This window comes from Sceloporus occidentalis, unplaced genomic scaffold (assembly GCF_023333645.1).
Source record: "Sceloporus occidentalis isolate IW3139 unplaced genomic scaffold, rSceOcc1.0.p SCAF_2, whole genome shotgun sequence".
NCBI classification, from domain to species: domain Eukaryota; kingdom Metazoa; phylum Chordata; class Lepidosauria; order Squamata; family Phrynosomatidae; genus Sceloporus; species Sceloporus occidentalis.
Window position 1 is genome coordinate 184,413,888 of NW_028316982.1, and position 25,344 is coordinate 184,439,231.

Consider the following 25,344-nt stretch of genomic DNA (forward strand, 5'->3'; position numbering starts at 1 on the left):
ACAAATATGTCAGTACTTTATCTGACACATTTTATTCCCCCTTATTCTCCCCCTCCCCATTTTTCTGGAAAAAAGGCTTCCCAAAACAGGGAAAACATTTGTTTTTTCTGAGTTTTTCCTACTCCCCCCCCCCCCCCCCCAATATTTCAGAGGAAGGAAGTGGCCAACACACCTCTGAGTATTATTATTATTACTCCTTGCCTAAGTAAACCCTGTGAAATTCATGGAGTCATCATAAATCAGGGTGACCAGATGTTCTCTTTTTCCAGGACATGTCCTACATTCCAACATTCTCTCCAGAAAGAGTTCCACCTTGTTCTCCATTTTGAGCCCACTGTAACACCACCTTTGCTGTTCCCCTTTGAGATATTGGTCTACTTGGCAGCAAACAGGATAAGATGGATCCTTCTAAAGTTGGGGAATCTATTATGAACACGGTAGGAAGAATGTAGTGGTTTGTGTGTTGGACAATGGAGTTTATCACACAGGAGGCAAAGCGCCCAAATCCTGTGGATAAATGGGGTTTAAATCTTGAGAATGTCCTGCAAGAGCGGGATTGTTTTCAGACATGTCAGGCGATTTTGACATCAACTCAACATTAACTGGTGCAGAAAGGGGCAAAATAGTGCCACTTTTTAACTTTGGGATAGACTTCAGCATGAAGTCAGTCTACTTCCTCAGATGCTTTTGGTGGAGTGGAAACCAGGGACAGACATATATATATATGACACCGGTATGTGAGGATGCCAATTCAAATTGCAAACCCAGTGTATGAAAATGAAGTTGCAGGCCCACACACAAAGGACTTGTAATCACCTGAACTGACATCCTCACATCACAGTGGCACATATGTCCCTGGCTTCCAGTCCACCAAATGCATCTGAGGAAGTAGCCTAGGAAAGCTCGTGCTGCTGCCAACTTCTTTCTTTCAGTGAGTCCCAAAAGGTGCCACAAGACCTTTCCACATAGACTGTCTGTGGGGGGGTTTTAACTGTTCTGAACTTGACTTGAGATTGTCAATGTTTGTCAATGACTTTTTGTCCCCTGGGGGGGGGGGGGAGAAAGGCGGCATAGAATAATAATAATAATAATAATAATAATAATAATAATAATAATAATAATAATAATAATAATAATAATAATAATAGTAGTAGAAGACACAAGAAATCTGGGCCATGGCCGTGGGAGGGCTCCGCTAGGGGGCGGGCGAGCGCAAGGAGGAGGCGCCGCCGCCGCCATTTTGTTTGGGCGCTCTGGGCTGCGAAGGAAGGGGGCTCGGGCGAGGCCTAGAGAAGGCTGTGTCTTGTGAGCGGCGGTGAGCGCCTCGCCCTCCATGCGCAAGATGCTGGCCGCCCTCTCCCGCCTGATGCAGGGCCCGGCTGCTGCTGCTGCTGCTGCCGCCGCCGCCCACAAACCGGTGAGCCAGGGCTGCCTTTCCCCTCTCCCTCCCCGCCTCCATAGAACGACTGTTATTCCCGGGAGAAGGTTTAGGGCGCGAGGCCTCCTGCAAGGTTCCTTCCTCTTCCCCCTGCCTTCCCTCTCCTCCTCCTTCCTTCTTCTTTCCCTTAAAGGCCACCTCAGTGTCCCCTTGGGGGAGGCTGGCAATTGGCAGGCAGGGAGGAGGAGGCACTCATGCCAAGTTGGACAAGACCTTGGAAAGGCTAAGGGAGGGGGATGGAGGACCTGGGCACCGAAAAGGAGGACAAGGCGCTGCAAACACTCAAGGGGGGAATGGAGGGCATGGCCACGTAAAAGGAGGACAAGGCACTGCAGGATGGAGGGCACTGTCCAATGACAGCAGGACAAGGCACTGCGAAATTGAAGGGAATGTAGGGCACATCCAAATGAAAGGAAGACAGGGCATTGATTGCAGGATCAAGGGGGAATGTAGGACGTGACCAGATGAAAGGAGGACAAGGCACTGCAAAATTCATGGGGGGTGTAAGGCATGGCCAAATAGAAGGAGGACAAGGCACTGCAGAATTCAGGGGGGATGTAGGACATGAGCAAATAAAAGGAGGACAACATGCTGCAAAATTGGGGGGAATGTAGGGTTTTGCCAAGGTCAAGGCACTTCAGCTGCCAAAGGGGAAAAGTAAGACATGACCAAATGAAAGGAGGCAGAGGCATTGTGGGATCAAGGAGGATGTGCGACATTGCCAGATAAAAGGGCAAGACACTGGAGAAATGGGAGAAAATGTAGGGCATTGCCAAATAAAAGCAGAATAAAGAAAAATCTAGGCCATTACCAAATAAAAGCTGAAAATTGTTATATCTATAAATCCATACTTCTTGACAGAAAGCTGAAATGTAGGGCACGTCCTGGAAAAAGGAGGACGTCTGGTCAGCCTGACTTGGATGGGAGACGGCCAAGGAATACCAAGTGCTGTAGGAGGTATATTTCAGAGGAAGGAACTGGTGGAACCTCCCCTTAATATCCCTTCCTCATGGAAAAACCATGCATGGTGTTGCCATAGGTCGACAGGCATTTGAATGTGGACAAAGTGAAGAGGGCCGCAAGATGAAGATGGAGCTAAGTCCTGCCTAACTACCCTAATGGCACCAGATCCCATCTGATCACAGAAACGTAAGCAGGGTCAGCCCTTGTTACCATTTGGATGGGAGACCACCATGGAATACCAGCTGCTGTAGGAGATATATCTTACAGAAAGGAAATAATAGAACCACCTCTTAAGTATCCCTTGCCTAAGAAAAAACTATGAAATTTATGAAACCTGTGAAATTATCCACTTTGAACCCCATTTTGGAAGAAAGGTAGGGTATAAATCCAATAAAGGAATCAGTAAAATAATTCATGGGGTCACACACCAGAAGTCAACAGGCAACTTGAAGGCACACACAGGTGGACAGATGCAAAAATAAGACCTGCTTCTTCACGCTCTTTTCCATTCCTGTAGAAGGGAAGGTGTCTCATCAGGAGAAATGTAGGACATGACCAAATAAAAAGAGCACAAGGCACTGTGAAATTGAGGAGACTGTGGACTGCACAGTTTGAGTTGGACTACAGCTCTGGAGACCAGGGTGTGATTCCCAGCATGCCATGAAACCCACTGAGTGACGCTGGGCAAGTCCTTCTCTCTCAGCCTGAGAGGCAAACCTCTGAACAAATCCTGCCTAGAAAAGGCCATGATAGGTTCACCTTAGGGTCGCCATAAGCCAGGAACGACCTGAAGGCACACAATAACAACAACAGCAACAACAGAAAGATGTGGGGCTCCTGTCCTCTTTTTCACCCTTGCTGACGTGTATCTGACACCTGGCTTATTGCCTGTAATAATATACTTTTCTTTTCAGATGAAATAATGCTTCATGGTCTATTTGTATGTGTAACCTAAGCCATTGGGGTAATAGGAAAAAAAGCTAACTCTAAAACAGTGAGGGATTTACACATTTACAGCCCAGCTCCAGAACCTAACAGGTTTTACACACATACAGACAGGAAAACCCAAGAGCAGAATTAACATTAAGTCTGCCTTGTCTCTTGAAGGGGAAACATGCTTTTCCTTATGAAGACTAAGGGCCTGAACGTAAACAGGGCCTGAACAGAGAGGCCAAAATAAAGCTGCTTCGGGTCACTTTGTAGGTATGCTGTTTAAAGATGAATGCCTCCTAAGAGGCCAAAAGCCATGCCAAAGCTACGCTCCAGTCCTAAGGACTACACGGTAGCTTTGGCACAGCTTCTGGCCTCTTAAGATGCATGTGTCATTTAAACAGCATACCTCCAAAGTGACCCGAAGCAGCTTTATTTTGGCCTGTCTGTTCGGGCCCTAAGTGTTGATTCTGCCCTTGGGTCTTCATGAAAGGCCATGTCCCCCTCTGGGTGAGCATTGCTCTGTAAATAATCCCTTAGTGTTAGTGTAGATGGCATTGACTTTGTTTTAGAGCCTGACCATGCTCAGAGAGCTGTGCTTTTATGGCACACTAAACTTCTGACCCTTGACTGGAAAACAGAATAAGCTCTCAGGCTTATTTGCTGTCCAGTCCCAATCCAATTAATATGTGTGGGTTTTGTATTGTGTGCAAATCCATCTTTATTGCAGAACTGTACAGAGGTGTGTCTTGTTTGCTTGAAGCAGTTTACCTGTAAGAGTGTATACTAAAACATATTTTTGTGAGGCCTGATAGAGATAATAATTACTGATGGTTTCACAGGCTTGTGAACTGCTTCAGTTTCTATATTCCACTGATATTAATGGCTGGTAACTACTTTAGGTTCATAGGATGGCAGTTATTGTCTCCATCACTTACATATGTTAAGAATAATATTTTATGGACAGAATTCAAAAGATTAATAACTCAATGTGTGTTTCTCCATTGATTTAAGTGGCATAAGACTGGGATTTAAGTGAATTGATCAATAACACAGAGAAAGGTACGGCCAAGTTTCCATTTAATTTTTTGACAAATTTGGCTGATTGACCAGTAATTTGCTCCAAAGATTATGGCATGTTTCATCGTTTTCTGCTTTTTGTCCATGTAATTATTTTCTTACTGTTATGTAATCCTCACATACTGTATACAACAGTCTTGAAAGCAGATATTAAAATAATACAAAAAATCTTCATACACTGACATATGTTAGGTTATATTTAGTAGTTTATAAATTCTTAGTGAGGTGTGCTTTGAGCAATATTTCAGTATCAAAGTTATCATGGATATTTATATTAGGTTTCTTTATCATTTATTAGCTGAAATACAGTGTGCCCGCATTATACGTGGGTACGCTTTACGCGGACTTGAGCATATGCGTTCAAGCCATGGGGAGCGCGCGGGGCACAAGGGGCAATGCATCCCATTCAAATGAATGGGGAGTGTGGCCATGGCGCCCTGCGCGCTCCCACACCGCTGCGCACAAGCCCCATTCATATGTGGAATTAGCCTTACGCGAGGGGTCCAGAACGGATCCCCCGTGTAAGATGAGGGCCCGCTGTACTGAATTTTAAGGTACAGGGGAGAATATTTGTAGTGACCTTTCTACACAATGAGATATTTCTGAATAGTTTTGAGCGCACTACTTGAACATAGATTGTTGTGCATACAAATAGACTTAAAGTAACATGGAGAACTGTAGAACCTGCTTATTGTTTTGAAAATATTGGGCAATGTCTGTTTCTCTTCAAAGTTTTGTTGCATGAAGAAACTACTACAGAACCAGATTAACATTTTAAAATTCATGCTACCATTTCTCGGGAATAGTTCATGTTCTCTGTTTCAAAGATTTCAAGGGTAATAGGTTATTATCTTTGTCATTAAAAGAAGTCATTAAATTCAGTTTAGACTGTTTAAGAGCCATTGTTTTCTTAACCTTACATAACAGTAGTTGATCTCCCTTTTTATCCTCCCAATTTGCCTGCTGTAGGGAGCTGTTAGTGAGGTAAGGCTGTTGCTCATATATTACCTGCATAATCTTCCCTTAATGGAACTAATAATTTGATGAAGATATATTATCTTTGAATCTGTTTTCGGATTATTCGTTACTTCGTTTAGTTTGCAAAACATCTGTTGTACATCTTTGGAGAAAATAAACTGGAGTATCTTAAATTGCAAGATTCCCCATTTATATGAAAAAAAGCAGTTGCAAATATGACTTTATGGAAGTAATTATTTGGGTATGTTAAAACAGAGACTGAAAGAAGAGTTCGTGTGACCAGAGAGAAACTGCAGCTTGAATATGTTATTTTTATAATAATAGTAATAATATTTCTTACCCGCCTCTTCCTATGGATTGAGGTAGGGAACAGTAGATTAAAATACACCAAAAAATAGACACACAACACAGTTAAAAATACAAACACCAATTAAAAACACACAATCAATTGAAAAAGCTATACAGCAGTTTTAAAAGTTTACACGTTAAAATTAATTCATAAATTAAAAACTCATAATTTTAAAACATTCAGATAGGCCTACTGGAAGAGATAGGTCTTCAATGCTGTTTTAAATGCTGTTGAATCTCTTCCAGTAGGTTATTCCACAGTTTTGGGGTGGCTAATGGAAAAATCCTTTTGTTAAGAGATGCCAGCCTGGTCCTGGCTGACTGAAGTAAATGTCCCCCAGAAGACCTCAGTGCATGGGACTGATTATACAGAAGGCAGTCCTATAGGTAACCTGGACCCAATCCATGTAGGTCTTTAAATGTAACAACCAGTACTTTGTACCTTTCCCAGAAACAAATTGGCACCCAGTGGAGTGATTTTAATATAGGTGTATTATGATCATTCCTAAATGCCCCAGTAACCAGTCTGGCTCCCAGGTTTTGCACTAATTGAAGTTTCTGAACTCGGTACTGAGGTAGCTCAGTGTACAACGCATTGCAGAAGTCCAGCCTTGAGGCTACCAGTGTGCGACTACAACTCCTAGGATTCTCCCTCCAGCACAGCTATTGGCTATATGAGCTGGTGGATTCTGGATGTTATAGTCCAAAAGAGTAACTTTTCCAGGGTTTGAGAGATTATCCCTTTGATTTCTGCTTAACCAGAAAACTAGGCCTTAGAGAGCATGAAATACAAGCTAATGAACATTTCTCTCTTTTGTGTGTGATATAAACAGTGCATCTTATGCTATCTGATGTCTGCCCCAGCTTCAACTGGTACCATATTTGATCCTATTGCATGTAGTGGCATCTTTCTTGGAAGCTCCCCAGGAACTGGCAGCTGATGGCTTGGGAATGGGGGACCACTCTGAGTAGCACTGATCCAAAGTACAACTTTGGAAAACCTGGAGCACATAATCCTTATAATTTATCAGTGTAACATCATCCATTCCTTTCCCCACAGTGTGTCATCTTGTTACCTAAGAACCTTTGCTTCCTAATTCTTTCAGTATCAACTATTTCAGAATAACTGTTTCAGAAGTGACATGTTTATTAGCATGTTAAAACTATTAAATGATACTCAATAGATATTGTGATAAGAGCCAGCATGAAGTAGTGGTTTGAGTGTTGGACTGGGACTCTGGCAGATGAGGGATCAAATTCCTGCTTGGCTGTGGAAACCCACTAGGTGTCTTTAGGCAAGTCAGACTCAGTGAATGGCAATGGCAAACCACCTTTGAACCAATCTTGCCCAAAAAACACCATGATAGGCTTTCCTTAGGGTCACCATAATCCAGAAATGACTTGAAGGCACACAACAAAAGATACCATGATACCACTTTAAACTTATCTGGATCACATTTTTCTCTTTTCTCCTAAATTTTTCAAACCTAGATTATCCTTCATACCTTCCTCAGAGAGTTCTGCTGCTGTTCTTTTTGTTCAACTTATGTCCCTCCTATCTAGTTTATATCACTCCTGTGCATGAAAAATTGTCCTGAATGTTATAAAAAGGCTTCTCTGTAGATTTGTATTTACAGTCATATAAAAGTCTTTGCACTTAAAAGCGGAATATGTGCCAATGATTTTTTTTTAATTGCAAACACTTTTGTCCTGCTATTCTTCCAAGGAATTCAAGAGTGGTTTACTGCATGATACAGTGTCTGGAAAGTCAGGTTGAAAGACCGTGATAGGGATCTTCCTGTCTGAGGAAATAGTTGAAACTAGGTGTAGTTCAATCTGTGAATAGAACTATACCATCCTGGCACATTTCCCCCTTATCTGTGAGTTCCAACAATTAGTTGGATGCATATTAAGGAACTGTCAGTGTTAAGTAATCTTTAGTATGTTCTTTATTCCATGAAGATGTATATGCTTGGTTTAGTACCTTATTCCTCCTAATTCGCTCTATTACCCTATATTGCATTTGTCCCGCCAAACCATAACAGATTTTTCTCTTCCTGATAGGCTCAAGGCTGCCACTTTTTTTTATAGTGTTGCACATGTTGGGCATCTCTTTCCTTCACGTAGAGTTTCTAAAGTATAGTTTTTAAAGCAAATGGTACAGTGCACCCGCGTATGACATGGATGCCTTTTACATGGATTTCAGCTTACACTGAAAGTTGTGCTACAGGAGAGAAATGGTACGCTCCATGCACGAGCCCCATTATTTTCAATGGGGCTTGAATATATACACGATTTATTTTATGCGGAGGAGTCCGGAACGGATCCTCGTGTAAGGCAAGTGTGCACTGTATTTGAAAGGGCCAGTAGACATTTTTACAGAGGTAAGTTGATCTGGAAATAAGGAACTGTCTCAACAGGCATAACAAGATCTGACATTTTGGATGGGCGATGGATCAGGGGAAACTGTTATTAATGAGAGTCAGTGTAGTACAGTAGTTCAGGTGTTGGATTTGGAATTTGGATATCCAGGTTCAGTCCTCAATTGCCACTTACACTTTCTTTCAGCCTGGCCTACTTCACAAGATTGTTGTCAAGATAAAAGTGGAAACAGGAAGAGCCATGTACACTGCCTTCAGTTCACTGGAGGATACATTGGCTATTAATGTAACTAATAAATAAATATTTCAGAATGGATCTTGGATTGCACCCAAATAAAACTTCCACATACCACATTCATTGCATTTTACCAAATGGTATTAAGCAGGTTGTAGAAATACAGTGTTTTTTCACCACTTTACCTTTCTTTTCCTTACCAGAAAAAGAGCTATTAAGAAGGAGATAATGGTTGCATTTGCTTTTGAGTATTAGTGGAGCATATTTGGAGTGAACAGCAAAGTTTAGGAAGATTTTCTTGGGCTTTTACATGCTCTGTCTGTTGGTCCTTATGTTTTAGCCAGTAGGCCCACTTGTTGAAATCCATCCATGTGCTTTGTAGAGTCACAAAGCAATGTGGGTGACTCTATACTGGTAAAAATTATAAGCATGTAAATATTTACTACAAATAATGCCCAGTATATTTTCTGGCTTAGTAATAGTGGTTAAATGCCTGTATTGCAGCCACTCACTCAAAACCATAAGGTCACGAGTTCAAGACCAGCTAAAGGGCTCAAGCTCAACTCAGGCTTGCATCCTTCCAAGGTCGCTAAAATGAGTACCCAGATTGTTGGGGGCAAATTAGCTTACACTTTATAAACCGCTTAGACACTGCTTAGGCGATATGAAACTTGTTTGTTTGTTTGTTAGTAATATGCCCCACCCAGCAACACTCAATAACTGCTTGCCTTAGTACCTTGCTAGATATGGTTAAGTTTTTTGTGTGTCTTTAATAGTGTAACAAGATAATTGAGGATGGTTCTTGATGTTTAACTACTTTGAATGTAGAAATTAGAAATATTGTTTGTTTATGGATAAATAATGTTGTATAATACATACTGCAGTCTTCATTAGTTTTAAATTGTTGGACTTCCCCTTCCCCTTTTTTCTCAAAAGGTTGCACGGGTGGTTGTTGCTTCTCGCAATTATGCAGATTTTGCAACTGAGGCTACGTTTGATATTAAGGTAAGTGCCTTGATTTCTTTCAGAAAGCTAATGCTTGATTATAATGGATCTTGATGCTATACTATTCAAATAGTACAAAAATATTGTCTTCAGTATGTTGAGCCAAGGTCTCAAATGTACAGATTTCAAAAAGAACATATACCTGTGATTGAAATACAGTCTGCCCTCAACTTTCATGGCTTTGGAATTTATGGATTGATTATTCACAACTCCAGAGAGCTGTGCACTTCTCCCCCTCCCTCCTTCCCAGGCTTGAGGGAGGGAATAGCCAGGAGAGTGCGTGCATGCTGTTCTCGCCCCTCCTCCGCTGCCTCTGGGGTGCGCTATGAAGCATTGGAAGGGGAGGGGAGAGCTGCAAGCATGTGCTCCCCCACCCTTCCAGTGCCTCAGAAAGTTTGCTAGAGCTGTTTGAAACATTGGAAGGGAGATGAGGGTGTGCACACTGCTCTCTCCTCCATGCTTTATTTGCAAAATTTTGACTTTCGCATCTGTCTTGCACCCCTAAACCTCTCGAAAGTCAAGGGGTGACTGTATTCTGATGGTGCAGTATAAGCTGCGTTTTAGGTAACAGAGAGATCGACATTTATTTGCAGAGCTTAATTTAATACTTACTTTACTTTTTGTATTTTTTTTCCTTTGGGAAGGGCCTTTGGTAGTTCTGTGCTGCCAAGTTCATAGAGGGATTCAGCTCACTGTTTAGTTACCTTAAAAACTGGACTTTGCTTGAACATTCACTCATTCATTCATTTAGGTCATAGCTTACCTTTCTATAATAAATTGGACTCAAGGAGGCTTTCAGTCATATAACGCCAATACATATTCCACCTTGTGTTTTGGTGTTCATTTAGCTCGTAAGTAGATTTGTGTCTGAATATTAAATATTTCTAAAGACAACTAAATAAGTGGATATATTGTGACAAAAATTTGTGTGAATTTAGTGTGTGTTGTGTGAAGAAGGCTCTTTTGGTCAGTGCTGAATTTCCTACTGTTAAGTTTGTTTGGTATTCACTTGTTAGATATTTCTACATAATACTATTTGCTTAATGCTATGCCATGCTTATTTTATAAATCCCTTTCTTTTCGCCTATAAGTCTCCCTCCCCCTCTCACAGATAACAGAATTTAAATTGTTGGCCTTTCTTTGTAATGAAGATGTTCCAGTCCCAACAGGGTGCTTGCACAATAACTGGAAGCACCAGCCATGGCAGCTGACAACTAGATTGGTATATCAGCCTGGACTCCATAAGCACAGTAGGCAAAAGGCAGAGGCTGGATAGAGTAGTATTTGCAGAAACACTGTAGTCTCTGTGAATCATGCAAATGGGTTTCCTGCACCTGTGCAGAGACTATCAGAACCTTCTAGAACCACTAGAGAATTTACATGATTGCGTGACATTGTTTCTTCAGAAGCATGATATCCACCGATTGGAGGAGGGTCCACCCACAACAGCTGTGATGACTCGAGAGCAAGGTCTGCAGTACTACAAGACTATGCAGACAATTCGGCGCATGGAACTGAAAGCAGACCAATTGTATAAACAGAAGATTATTCGAGGTTTCTGTCATTTATACGATGGCCAGGTGGGTGGCTAAGTTGAGAGACTGCATCCTGAATGCTTTAAAGCATCATTTTAATTAATTAATTAATTATAATAAAGCACAAATCTGAAAAAAAATTATGTCCCTACTGTACATATATAAATTAATGAATCATTTCCCAAGAGAATGAATGATTTATCACTGGTTGGGAAAATGCACTGGGTGGGCAGGGGGCAATTTTGTGCCCCTAGGAGTTTCTGAGGGCCACAGTGACTATCCAGAATGTCAAAAAGGCAACACACATACATATGCAAGTTTTTGGGAGTTGGTCATTATTGTTGTTGCTATCATTAACTTTATTTATAATCTTTTCCCAAAACTGGGGAACTTCAATTTAAAATAAAATTAAAACTAAAAGCAATTTGCAATAAAATTAAAACTAAAAGTAACTCCATACTGGTTTTTCCTATTTTCCACCTCTTCCTTGTTCTGTTTTTTCTCATCAAAACTGATACATCATTCCTGTCTAAAGTATATGCAAATATATGTTGCCAGTCTTGCTTCCAGCTTTTTGTTTTTTCTTTCCTTGCCTTGTCTAGGTTCCTTAGTCAGAATCTTGTTCGGCAGTTACTAATGCGTAACCTAGAGTTATGCAATTGTGACTGTTTGGTATTCACAATCTCTACATAGCCCCTAATTTAGCAGCTACATAGAGACTACAAAGTCCCCGAATCTACAGCTACAAAATAGCTACAAAGTCCCCCAATCTCAATTTACTGGGAAGTAGCTGCTGCGATCAGGTGGGGACTACCATATTCATTTTATTTAACAGTCACACAAAACTGGGGAAGCAGCTGGTTGATGGTCCCGCTCACCCCCTTGCATGAGTGATTTCTAGCATGAGGGGGAAGTGCAGCTGGCTCCCTGCTTGTGCCTGTCATTGGAGATTCCTTGTAGGAGGGTTGGAACCATCAGTGAGCTGCTTCTTGATCAACAGGGAGACAGACCCCTGTTCATAGCAGTGGCTGCTTCCTGGTAAGTTAGGATTCAGTGGATCAGGACTGGATTTACTGTCTAGCACTGTAACCACAATGTTTACGCATACATAAATCCCCAACACAGTTCCAGTCATCACGAATAAAGGCTGACACTTTCTTTAAGAATACAGTACTAAGATATCCTTGATTACTGTTTCATATCTGATCTAACTATGAGAAAATAAATATATATATATATATATATATATATATATATATATATAATCCCTGTTTGAAATGCTTAATGGAAATGTGGTTCAGCTCGTTAATATGCAAAAGAAAAGATAATCAAAGGGGACTAGTGCTGAATTAAAAAAAGTATTCTTAATGCTTAGTTCTGTATTACTTAAATCTAAAACACATTGCAGAAATAATCCAGTTTGAGACCACTTTAACTGCCATAGCTCAATGCTAGGAAATTCTGGGAACTTTAGTTTTGTGAGACATTTGGCCTTCCTTGTCAGAGAGCTCTGGTTCCACAATAAATTACAATTCCCAGGATTTCCTAGCACTGAGCCAGAGCAGTTAAAATAGTCTCAAATTAGCTTATTTTTGCAGTGTGTTTTGGACTGTAGTTCTCTTGTGGTAGAAGTTATTCCAGTGACTTAAATCAGGCAGATCTCCCTCAGGTTGTATTCTCCCTATTCGTGTTCTTTATGTGAATATGCCTATACTGATCATACACATTTTAATTGCTAGCATTTAGCTTTATAATAATGTAATGTATTATATGGTGACTGTCTTCCATTCAACTTTTCCATTCAATTTGTGAATATTAGATATTTAGATTTTGTCAATTTTAAAATTTCTTTCTTTTCATTTTATGGTATTTTATGCATCATGTTTTCTTTACTGAATACCATAGGAAGCTTGCTGTGTTGGGCTCGAGGCAGCCATAAATCGAACAGACCATTTGATTACTGCTTACCGGGCTCATGGCTTTACATATACCCGTGGTGTTTCAGTTCGTGAAATTCTTGCTGAATTGACAGGTTTGTGCTCCATAAAAATACTGTATATAATAGTAGAAAAAAATAGGACTATGGTGGATAGGCTTAGGAGGATCAGCTTCAAATTGCTTTCTCTTTATCTATTAAATTTTCACTGAATCTGTTACATGCATATTATGCCTTTATTCAGAAAACAAAGATGCCAGCCCCAGATGCTGGTGAAACGTCAGGAATAAACTCTTCCAGAACATGGCCACAAAGCCTGAAAACCCCACAAAACCCCAAAGATTTGATTGGTATATATGGCTGTAGTTTCTCTGTATGTCATTGCAGTAATGCCATGATTTGAAACTTGTGTGTTGGCATGTAAACCAATAACTTGTATGAAGTAGTGCTTTGTACTTAAGAACTTTCATTGTCAAAATTGGTTTTAAAAATCAGTTTTATTCATTGTACATCATCATTGACTCTTAAAATTCATGCATTTGGTTAGTGGATTACAGGCAGAGAAGAGCCTTGTGTATTCATACTGTCTTTAGTATAAACCATATCAGATATAAAAGATCAATTTTAACCATTTCAGGTCGGATAGGTGGATGTGCTAAAGGCAAAGGAGGCTCAATGCATATGTATGCCAAAAACTTCTATGGTGGTAATGGTATTGTTGGTGCCCAGGTAAGAAAAGCCTGCAAATGAAATTATCTTTTCATAGAGAAAAGTCTTACAGTGCTAATGGTCTGTATTTGTGATGAATCCACATGTGGCCCTAATATCTTAGTATTTGTACTGTTTAACCTTAATATAACCTAAACTGAATATGGGCAATTATCTAAAGGCATTCCACAGTAAAACTGGTTAATCTACACCCATTTCAATAAGGCTTTTATTTGGGACTGTAAAATCTTTGTAACCCTGAAGCTTTGATGAGAGAAAGAGACTAGTGAGTATGAACTCGTTGACTCTTCTGGACCTTTGAACAACTTTCAGTACTGTTGACATTGGGCCAGAGCAGATGGGCACGAAAGAGAGGCTTGAGACTGCTCTGGCCAGAAGCAGGTTGGAATCCCGGTAATCACATAGCCTGCTCCCAGTTGGGCCATAAACATAGGGGCTGACCAGGACCACCAGGAGTTGGTTTATCCTGGCTTCTTTTTTGTTCTGGTCTAAGGACCAGAGTGTGGCTTTGGTGCAGCTTTTGGCTGCTTTGGATCATCTAAATACCATGCCTCCAAAGCAGCTGGAAGCTACTTCAGTTTGTTTGTCTGTTTCACTCCTATGTTATCTTTCTGGACTGTTTGTGGGATGGGCATTAGAAACACAGAATTCAGGAATGTATGGCGCGTTATAGACGGGCCTTTAATACGCCCCCGTCACGTGCTAGGGGTTGGCCGAGGACCTAGCGTCCATACCGGCCTCACCCCTAGCACGTGACGGGGGCGTAAAGATGGCGGCGCCCCATACACACGGGCGCGCCATCTTTACGTGCTGGACGCGTTGCGTCCGCACGTGTCGCCCCGGAAATGACACCGCAAATGCGCCCCTTGTGCTTTGTGGCGCCTCTTCCGGGGCCTGAGAAGGAGCGCGATTTCCGCGCTCCTTCTCGGCAGCATCCGGGAGCCAGGCCGTTTAAAGGCTGCGGCTCCCGGACAGTGCAAGTGGCGGCGGCAGCAGACCGCCGCAATCCGGCGGTCTGTAACGCGCCAATGTTCTCTAAGAATACCCATCTAAGTGATAACTAAAATTATAGTTCATTCTAGCCAGCTATCTGTCGTTATTTTTCATAAAATAATGTTTACTTGTTTTGCATACAATTCATTGTAGGTTCCTTTGGGAGCTGGTATTGCCTTGGCATGCAAATACTTTAGTAAAGATGAGATCTGTGTGACATTGTATGGTGATGGTGCTGCCAATCAGGTAGGCATTCAAAGTTTATTCTGTATAGACTGGAAAATATATTTAATGATCCAAAGCTACAGGGGAAAAATACTAAGTCATAATATTCTTTTCATTCACCTTGTTTCTTAAGCTGGATAGTGACAAATTACTTTTCTTGGATTGCCTTGACAATATGCCACTATTCTTTTCCATGTGAAAAAGAAACGCAGCTATGTTGTCCACGAGCAGAATCCAAAAACAACGTTTTGAAATACCATTTTTATAACATTAGACTACCACAAAAGGGCAAGCTTTTGAGTCCTATAGGATTCTTCATCAGGTTGGGTAAGGTGGGGGGAGGGGGGAGAAATAGCATAATCCCCAAATAATCCTGGTTAGACTGAAGTCCCAAAATGGAATCTGAAAAGGGAAGAATTAATTTTAGGATTATTAGTATCAGTTTTCTCCTTGTGATGTGGAAAAAATGGCTTTTTCCATTTTTCTAGAGAAAGGGATGCCAACCATTCGGTGAACTTTCCATTCTATTTATTTGAAGTATGTGGCTCCAGTGCTGATTGGGAAGAGAAGCACCAAGGAACATGGCAATCTTCATATCAGAACAGCTGGAGACTAAATTTAGGTGGGGCAATATAAATATAGTCAATTAAAGCATAATTAAGAATAGTATCTAATGGGTAGAGGAAGATGGAAGCTTAGCTGTGGATCATTCAATCTTTTGGAACTTCCTGTTCTTCCTCACGTCTGATGAATTCTTTTGGAGGACTCAAAAGCTCACCTTTTAATAATACTTTAGTTGCACAATAAAAGTATCACTGAATACTGTTTTTGTACTTCCCTATATAAAAGCCTACCATACTGTGCCAGTATGGTAGATACTTATCTAATATCCTGCTTCTGTAGTTTTGTATTTCTTATTTGAATGATTTTATGACCCTTATAGCAGGAGAAGAGTTGATATTGGGGTGACAGGACTAGAAACAGTGCATCTTTCCTTTCTCGTGAATGGTGTGGGTTGCATCTCTGTGTTTTGCTCCATCATGTGTGACAGCAGTGGGCAAGAAGTAGAAGTGATGTGTGAAGGTTTCCCAACTCATTGTCCTTGACTTTTTTCTTCTCCCCTGCCCTTTTCATGGTAGTGGTAGCATCTTCAGTCTTATTATATAAGGTATTGCTATGAGGGATAAATAAACACTTGTTGAAAAAACAGGAAACAGCAACTTCCCTTCACTGAAGAAAACATATATGTGCTGCATTTATTTTCCTGTGCTCCCAGAAGTGTGCTTGGAGCTGCTGAGCCAGCTTGGATACTTCTTGGAAGATCAAGTTGTGGGCACATGTCTTAGTGTTAAGTAATGCAAAGAAACAGGCAAATGTAGATTAATTCCCTTATTCATTCATGAATAAAGCAGCTAGGGTTAGGATCCCAGGTCCTGTCAAAGGTTGGAATGCTTCAGTTGTAGCAGTTTGATCATACAGACAGCCCTCTGTATCCATGGGGGATCGATTCTGCCCTACCCCCCGCAAACACCAAAATTTGTGGATGCACATGTTCAGTTGCCCCATTGGTGCCACGTGCATGCGGTTGTGACACCATTAGGGACAATGGGACTTCAATGATGTTGTGTGCATGCAGCCACCCCGCCATTTAGGGTTGTGATTTCGGGTAAGCCCCCATTGCCCCTAATGGTGGCGCAGCCGCATGCACGTGCCACCACTGGAGACACCGGGAGCTGTCCCTAATAGCAGTGCAGCCATTGGGGACAATGCAGATGACAAGTCTACGGATACTGAGGGCTGACTACTAATTTAATAATCAGTGGCGCTGCACAGACGGGCCTTACGGGATGCCATCATTACGTGCGAAGGGCAGCGCTTCCAGACGCGACTCGCCCCTCACACGTGACAAGGGCATCAAAATGGTGGCACCCCGTACATACAGGCGCTGCCATTTTGACGTGATGGACACATAGCGTCTCCACGTCCCAGCACCTTTGTGACGCCGCAAGTGTGCCATTGGCGCCTTGCGGCATCACAAAGGAACCACAAGAAGGGTTGGTTCTTTTTGCTCCGTGATGGAGCCGCACAGTTTGTCTGCTGTGGCTCCCTTGCGGAGCAAAGCAGGGCGCGGGAGACCACCCTTTTTGAGCAGTCTGTATCCCGCCAGTGTTAGTGTTTTCAGAACAGGAATGACAATAACTAAGAATATGGAAAATGAGAATATAGTGGCTTTGGGGAAAATCTCACGGCAAAACAATGAATCTAATTGTATTCAAGGTTGAAAAAGAACACATTTTGAGCTATATCCTGCTTTACATCGGCTAAATGTTCCAACTTGAAAGCCTATCTTTGCAATGAGAGTTATATAGCCGGATGAAAAAACTGAAAACATGGTAACATTTTATTATTTTAGGGTCAGATATTTGAAACATTTAACATGGCTGCCTTGTGGAAGTTGCCTTGCATTTTCATCTGTGAGAACAACCGATATGGGATGGGTACTTCTGTAGAGAGAGCAGCAGCCAGTACAGACTACTATAAAAGGGGAGACTTTATTCCAGGTCTCAGGGTAAGAATAATTTGGTTTTTCATCTTTTAAAAAATAACATAGATGTGATACATTTGAAACAAACCTTATGCTTTCTTACCAACAGGTTGATGGTATGGATGTTCTTGCTGTCAGAGAAGCAACAAAATTTGCTGCTGACCACTGCAGATCAGGAAAAGTAAGTTGTAGTTTGCATGCATGTGTGTTTTGGATTTGTCTCACATGATGAATCAGATGAAGTACAGTTAGGAGAGATGTTTGGTTTTTTTTAAAAATGTTAAGTATGTCTGTCTACACAATATATAGGTGGTACTCCTATTTCTGTAAGTATCTTGTTAATTTGAAAATTAGCTTCCAGCATCCAGTTTTTTGGAACAGTAATTGGTTAGGTGAAGGAAAAGTAGAGTTTAATAATATATAGAATTCAACAATGCCATTAAAAGGATCATCCATTTAGTCAAAATCACATAATGCTTCCTTAGGGCAATGATTTCAGTCTGGTGTTTTGTAACTGTTTGTTCTTTCTGCTCCTTCATTTTTTTCTTGCACTTGTCTCACAATCTTTCCATGGTTTATTAATTCACAGTTTTCCATTGCATTTGTAGTGAGAACCTATGTAAGAAATACTAGCTTGCAAACTAGGATTGTGTTAGGCCAATAAGCACAAATTAAACATCATAGGGAAAAGTGGATTAGCTAAACCAAGATGGGAAGGACAAGAGAGGACTATGAAATCAGAAAACATTCTTACTTTACTTTAAGCCATGGCTTGTACATGAACATGATGAGGATGGGCCCTGAATTGAATAGTAAAGTGGTTTTTAAGAATCTGAAGTTGCAAACAAAGAACTTGCTTCTCTTTTAAAATATTACCTGGTGTCACACAGATGTACACAGTCAGCCCTTGATATCCATAGATTCTGTATCCACAGATTCAACCAGCCCTCTCTCTCTCTCTCTCTCTCTCTCTCTCTCTGTGTAGTGATTGTGACTATGTAACATTTGCAAATGTGTAACTGTAGGTTATGTATTTGCAGTTGCAAATCCAACAGAATTGCAGTCCTCATTAAATTGATCAACTACATCACAAAGATTTATTTAAGGAAAAGCCCTTGTAGCTATCAGATTGCCTTACTTCTCTTTTTGTAATTTACTGCAAAAAAATTAAGTGACTGAGGACAGGTATAGATACATGTATAGAGCAACATTCATAAGGAGGATTATAGTTATAAGTGTGTTAAACCAACTGAAATGCATGAGATGAATTGCATTAAATGAGACCTTATGTAAATGAAGAACTAATATGAGCATTTTCTTAGATCTGAATATTTACAGTCTTCCATAGGTTAGATTAGAGCAATTTATTTTCACCAGGAGAAAACAGAATATTTCTAGTAAATTATTCATATCTGAGAAATAACCAAATTCCTAAAAGAAATTGCACATATCTGTCCAGTAACTATCAGAGTTCGCTTCTCATTATTAGTCATGGACATTGCAGATTGTTTGCTATTTGGTTTTTGTTATGGCTGAGCCAAAGCAAAATACTGCAGGAAGAAGACACAAACCATCGAGTGGGCAGGTTCCTGTATATCTTTATCTGCATCACATCTACCTCAGTTAAAGGAATTACTATTTGTTACTAGTGGCAGAAATAACTTGAAAAGAATAGGGATAGGTTCCTATACCACAAAAAGACCAGATCATCATGTTTCTGGAAACATTTTATTGAGAACTAATAATATGCATAAGTGAAACAAAACAATCAGCCTCCACTTTTCTTACAATTTCCATTTTGGTGACCGAACTCCCAGATATATGCTTTTAGATCTATGATGGAGGTAGCTTAGTAAGGCAGGCTTGTCTGCCTCTGCTTGTCACTCAGTTTTGCTTTTCACACATGCTGACTAATTGATTCTGCAGGCAGCTGCTGTTTATCTTTCCTGTTATGGACAGGCACACATCACTACAGTAGGATTGGCTAGAGTAAAATCTTTCCCAGCTCAGGACTTACTGCCTAAGTAAGGCCTGAGCTGGCTAAAAATTGACACTGAAAGTCTGTGTTTCTCCAGCCCTTCACATATAATCAATGCCAGCACTGCTAAAAATGTAAACCCTTTCAAGCTAGTTGTGGCCAGGCAGCATCCTGGGCCAGGCAACTAGTTGTGGCCAGTCAGTGAATTATGACTTAAGCCATCACACCTCACTTTCTTATCACAGCAACCAAAATTCCTCCCATACTTTTAAGGACTGCAGTCCCTTCTTAACACAACTATTTCCATGTTGTCAGAAAGTGGGAAGATGAGCAGGGATGAGTTATGAAGTAAGTCTGTAATTGGATGTGCTGCAAGAACATCATCTACAGCAGTGGTTCCCAACCTGTGGGTCGGGACCCCTTTGGGGGTCAAATGACCCTTTCACAGGGGTCGCCTAAGACCATCAGAAAACACATATTTGCATATACCAATGAAAATAATTGTATGGTTGGGGGTCACCACAACATAAGGAACTATATTAAAGGGTCATGACATTAGGAAGGTTGAGAACCACTGTTCTACAGAAACATTCCCAGGGCCCATCGGAATCCTGTTGTGCATCCAGTTAAAAATTTAAATAAATAGCTGGACACGTTTCTTCTCATTCCTCTGTCCCCCAGGAAATGGCTTTGTTGGGGAAGGGGCTGCACTGCTTAGCTACAGAGATGTAGTTGCATGATAAGCATACATTACCTAGCATAGCATCTCAGCCATACATTTCAAGATAAATGTTTCTGCTAATAACAATGAATTAAGATTTATAAAAGAATGTGGCAAGCCGAGGAATGGCACAGGTAATTTGTTTTTTAAAATTTCATAGTAGAATTACTTGGTATGCTGTGACCACCAGGTAACCGTCATTACTGAGATGAACTACTTATGCCTAGTGATTCATCTTGTACTTCTGTGACTTTCATCATGCCACTACTAACTTTTTGGATATTAGCAGTAGCATGTTGGTTCATGTGTGAGCTGCTACACACACAGCTCACTGTGTGTGGTAGCTTCTATAAACAGTGGTAATAGTTCGCAATTTCACTCACTCCCAGCACATGTATTTTTTAATCTGGAAAAGGAGTGTGAGTGAGGTCAGGAACTCTGATTGTCTCCATGTTCAGAAGTAACTAGGCAGTTCTGTCTGACTTGTGCTAAGAAAGCACTATAGATCAGATAAGTCAAATTTAGTGATCAACACTAACATTGGTGCCAACCAGCTTTGTTCAAAGTGAGATCTAAAAAGTAATCCTAAATTGCAAATATGGTTGTCATTACCTCTCACCAGCAAAATATATCTGCTATATTTTTAGAACAATTAAAACCTCTGAACTTTCTTTTTACCAGGGCCCTATTGTGATGGAGCTACAAACATATCGTTATCATGGGCACAGTATGAGTGATCCAGGAATCAGGTATACTGCTTCTCTCCACATTTCAAACTGTTTTTAAAATGGAGGAAGAAATTAATTTATTGCATCTTTTAGTGTGTACAGGGACAAAATAGCTGCATTTTCAGATGTTCCTAGTCTTCTGTCTAACTCTTAATGTGCTTACTTATGATAATCATTTTTCACTATATCTTTGATGTAAGTTTTACATTAGATAGGTTTCTTACTTTGAATAGATCTTTAGAAGGTGTAAGCTTTCAGGACCCAAAACCAGCTAGCTGCTCAGCCAGAGAGAGGAGGTGGTTCTGCCATGTATTTGTTTTTTTGTTTTTTTAAATTATTTTATTAAGCAAACAATAGTCTCAAACCAGAAATCCTTCTGTTAAATATGATACCAGATGAAACCAAAAGGAAACACGGAAGAATAATTTTCTATATATTGACTGCAGCACGATTAGTATATGCCAGATACTGGAAAGTTGGTAAAGAAATTGGTATGGAAGAATGGGTTTTAAAACTATTGGATTTGATGGAAACGGATTTGGCATCAAAAAAATTGGAGGACAGAGGAAACACTCGATATCACTCAGATCAGGGAAGGAAGGAAGGCAATATAGAAAAAGAAGATTGGGAAAGAATTATTGATTATATTTCTGAGAAATGGCCAAATATCCAAAACAAAATTGACAAGGGCTTCTTGAAAGAGAACTGATTATGTATATCCAATTAAATTGATATAATAATTTCCTTAAAGGAAAATAAAATAAAATAAGAAAAGACAGTTTAGGTAAATATCACAATTAAGCTATTGGGCATTACGGATATACAAGTTATTGCGTCAAATAGATAATTGGAAATTACAGATATTTAAATAAAGAAGGAAGAGTAGAAAGGAAACAGTAAGAAAATGAAACGGTTTTGGTTTGCTTTGGAAGTCTTTAATTTGTCGAATGATTGAAGGTATGGAAGGAAGAAGGAAGGTATGATTATGAGAATGATGGGGGCTGGTTATGGGGGGTGGGGGATTGAATTGTTATATGTAATGCGAGTTGTTGTATAAATGTTGTATGTGTTTATATTGTTTGCTTAATAAAATAATTTTAAAAAAATGTATTTGGATCAGTTCTTACTCAACCAGATATTCCCAGTGCTAAGCATAATTCCCTGATGTTAGTGGAGGCAAGCCCTGAAATGTGAGTCATGTGGAAACACAGAACAAATTCTATCTGGGGGTGTGCTATCCTTACTCCCAAAGTAAATTATTTTTAAGCAAGAAAGAAATATGCCCTCACTTTTGGGGCGGGGGGATGGTTGATGGCCTGAGGTTGGCACTGTGGAAACAGAAGAGGCACATTTGCCCCTCTGTACTGACAGTGAAGCACAATCGTAAAGAGGAAATAATGAAAAATTAAATATCTATAATGCACATCATAGTTCACATATCCAAATTTTACATGGTAATTATGGCATATATGCTTCTCACTGTATTAATCTTATTGACTTAGTGAGGAGATACATATACCAGAATACCAGAAATCACTCAATGGAGGTTGGGAGAACATATTGCCCGTTACATTTAAGTACAAAATCACTTTTTCCACACTATTCACAACTGGTCAGATGGATTCCATTCCAGCCTTTGAGGAATCATAGAATCATAGAATCATAGAATCGTAGAGTTGGAAGAGACCACTAGGGCCATCCAGTCCAACCCCCTGCCATGCAGGAAATCCAAATCAAAGCATCCCTGACAGATGGCCATCCAGCCTCTGTTTAAAGACCTCCAAGGAAGGAGACTCTATCACCTTCCGAGGGAGTGCATTCCACTGTCGAACAGCCCTTACTGTCAGGAAGTTCCTCCTAATGTTGAGGTGGAATCTCTTTTCCTGTAGCTTGCATCCATTGTTCCGGGTCCTGTTCTCTGGAGCAGCAGAAAACAAGCTTGCTCCCTCCTCAATATGACATCCTTTCAAATATTTAAACAGGGCTATCATATCACTTCTTAACCTTCTTTTCTTCAGGCTAAACATCCCCAGCTCCCTAAGTCGTTCCTCATAGGACATGGTCTCCAGACCCTTCACCATTTTTGTCGCCCTCCTTTGGACACGCTCCAGTTTCTCAATGTCCTTTTTGAATTGTGGCGCCCAGAACTGGACACAATATTCTAGGTGGGGCCTGACCAAAGCAGAATACAGTGGCACTATTACTTCTCTTGATCTAGACACTATACTTCTATTGATGCAGCCTAAAATAGCATTGGCCTTTTTAGCTGCCGCATCACACTGTTCACTCATGTTCAACTTGTGGTCTACTTGGACTCCTAGATCCCTTTCACACGTAGTTTCATTCAGCCAGGTGTCACCCATCCTATATCTGTGCATTTTATTTTTCCGCTCTAAGTGCAATACCTTACATTTCTCTGCGTTGAATTTCATTTTGTTAGCTTTGGCCCAGCTTTCTAGTCTATTCAGGTCATTTTGAATCTTGATCCTGTCCTCTGGGGTATTAGCTATTCCCCCTAATTTGGTGTCATCTGCAAATTTGATAAGTATGCTCCCAATTCTGTCATCCAGGTCATTGATAAAGATGTTGAATAGCACTGGGCCCAGGACAGAGCCCTGTGGGACCCTGTGGGAAGACTGGATTCTTTTTATTAATTACTGGAACAAGCATAGATCCACTGATGGATATGCCTGTCCATTTGGCTTTATGTATATAAACTGCTTGAGGCACCTTTTCAAGAAATATGTATGTGCACAATTTCTGTTTTGTTTTGGAATTGGTCTGTGTTGAAGAAATGAACTACTGTTGTCATGGGAATACTCAATCTTAAGAAAAATGGTCTGTAACACTGTTTATCATTGTTTTGCCTTTTTTGCAGTTACCGAACAAGGGAAGAAATTCAAGAAGTAAGAAGCAAGAGTGATCCCATTACTCTCTTGAAGGACAGAATGGTGAACAATAACTTAGCTAGCGTGGAAGAACTAAAGGTAGTAAGCCTTCATTCTGAATGCAGTCATACAAATACTTTTGCACAGCTTACATACATTAAAAGGATGCATTTGTCTAAAATAGTGCAACATCACACTAAACCAGAACTCACTTTAAGGACATTTTTGGCATATCACGGAATTATCAGAATTGCCTAGCAGAAAACAGTATCCTTTTCTGGGAGCTGTTTTGAACTTTCATTGACTTAAATTTGTGATGTTTTAATATTTTCCTTCCTCTGCTGTCCCCAGGCAATGTACACAAAATTATCTGAGTTACACTTTCCATCATCCCTCAGATGAGATGTAGGTGAATTTTGAATTGGGGTTCCAACCAACAGTTCATTTTTTTAATGAATTAAATATCCTGCCTTTTTCCTGTAAAGGAGGATTCATAGATGGGAATGTATGTCCCTCCAGATATGGTTAAAATTCATCTCTTACCAGCCCTCACAATTGACTGGGCTAACAGGAGTTGGATTCTGATGGAGGCTCCTATAGCCTACCCCTTATGTACTAATTGCAGTGCTGCATACTTGAATCTGTTGCCTGTGCCGTTAACGTCAGAAACAGCTTCTTTGCTATCACAGCTAGTAGCTGGATAGTCAATCTAAATATAAAAGACGTTATGTATAATCTGCAGGCTTGCAAATCTGGATTTCATCTTGGAAAATTATGATTTTGCATTGTGTATTTTCCATTGCTGTATTACAAGGTCATGTATTAAAGTGGTAAACAGTAAAAGTAGTGAACACTTTATTAGTACTGTGAGTGTATCTATAAAGCATCTGGTGCTAGAGTAGTAGTGACAGATATATATATATGGATTTAGATGGAAGATGCCTTCTTCTTCCTCTGATATTTTTTTCCTTTTTCATGTAGGAGATTGATGTGGAAGTAAGGAAAGAGATTGAAGATGCAGCACAATTTGCCACAACTGATCCTGAACCACCTCTGGAAGAATTAGGCAATCATATCTATTATAAGGACCCACCCTTTGAGGTGCGTGGCCCAAATCAGTGGATTAGATACAAATCTGTTTGCTAAGTGGTTTTGCACTCCAGCTACCAATCATACTGGTGGTAGTGATTTTTTTTTTTTAACTGAAGTTTAATCCTATCTATTCTATGGTATAGAAGTCGGATCATTGCACATTTAGATGGGAAAAGTCCATTTGGCAGTAAAATAGACATTTTATTTTGGGATGGGAAAGAAATGTTACAAACATACAATTCTGAAAGGCACCTGCTCAAGAAAGAATTGAATTTATTAATGTATATCTAAACTTTTGGTTATGCTGTATTTATGAAAGCTATTCATCTAAAATCATATTATGTACAATAAAAATGGTACATTAAAATTTTCTGAACAGATATTTCCCCTGGAGTCTGTGTACATTTTCTCTACTCTCTCCTCCGTGTTCCCAAGGAAAGTAAACCTGCTTTCAGTGTGTTTATTTTTAACCTTAACCTTTCAAGTATGTTCTTTGATTGAATATGTAATCCTTTTTCTTCTAGAAGCCTTGCACAATTTAAGGTTCTCTGAGGGCTTCTCTAATGCTTGACAAAACTACAGAGTCATGATTTATATTAATCAGAAAGTAGTAGAG

General features: G+C 40.2%; 1 protein-coding gene across 3 annotated transcripts; it reads left to right on the top strand.

Annotated features, from left to right (window-relative positions):
• Positions 1 to 383: 383 nt before the first annotated feature.
• Positions 384 to 25,110, top strand: PDHA1 (pyruvate dehydrogenase E1 subunit alpha 1). 3 transcript variants are annotated; one of them, XM_089511707.1, is made up of 12 exons: positions 1,263 to 1,417; positions 5,381 to 5,395; positions 9,290 to 9,358; positions 10,765 to 10,938; positions 12,799 to 12,925; positions 13,467 to 13,558; positions 14,705 to 14,797; positions 17,190 to 17,345; positions 17,431 to 17,502; positions 20,702 to 20,769; positions 23,627 to 23,735; positions 24,618 to 25,110. In XM_089511707.1, exons 1-12 carry the CDS (start codon positions 1,334 to 1,336, stop codon positions 24,780 to 24,782), a joined length of 1,224 nt encoding a protein of 407 aa, XP_089367833.1. In that variant the 5' UTR covers positions 1,263 to 1,333; the 3' UTR covers positions 24,783 to 25,110. The 3 variants fall into 3 exon arrangements, with proteins under 3 accessions (XP_089367835.1, XP_089367833.1, XP_089367834.1); XM_089511709.1 differs by lacking the exons at positions 1,263 to 1,417; positions 5,381 to 5,395 and adding an exon at positions 384 to 437; XM_089511708.1 differs by lacking the exon at positions 5,381 to 5,395.
• Positions 25,111 to 25,344: the final 234 nt, after the last annotated feature.

Bases quoted from the DNA above. Each gene is read 5' to 3' on its own strand.
- PDHA1 (XM_089511707.1), top strand. From the start codon at position 1,334: ATGCGCAAGATGCTGGCCGCCCTCTCCCGCCTGATGCAGGGCCCGGCT. The intron at 12,926-13,466 runs GTTTGTGCTCCA...TAACCATTTCAG, and splicing joins AATTCTTGCTGAATTGACAG to GTCGGATAGGTGGATGTGCT. The intron at 23,736-24,617 runs GTAGTAAGCCTT...TTTTTCATGTAG, and splicing joins CTAGCGTGGAAGAACTAAAG to GAGATTGATGTGGAAGTAAG.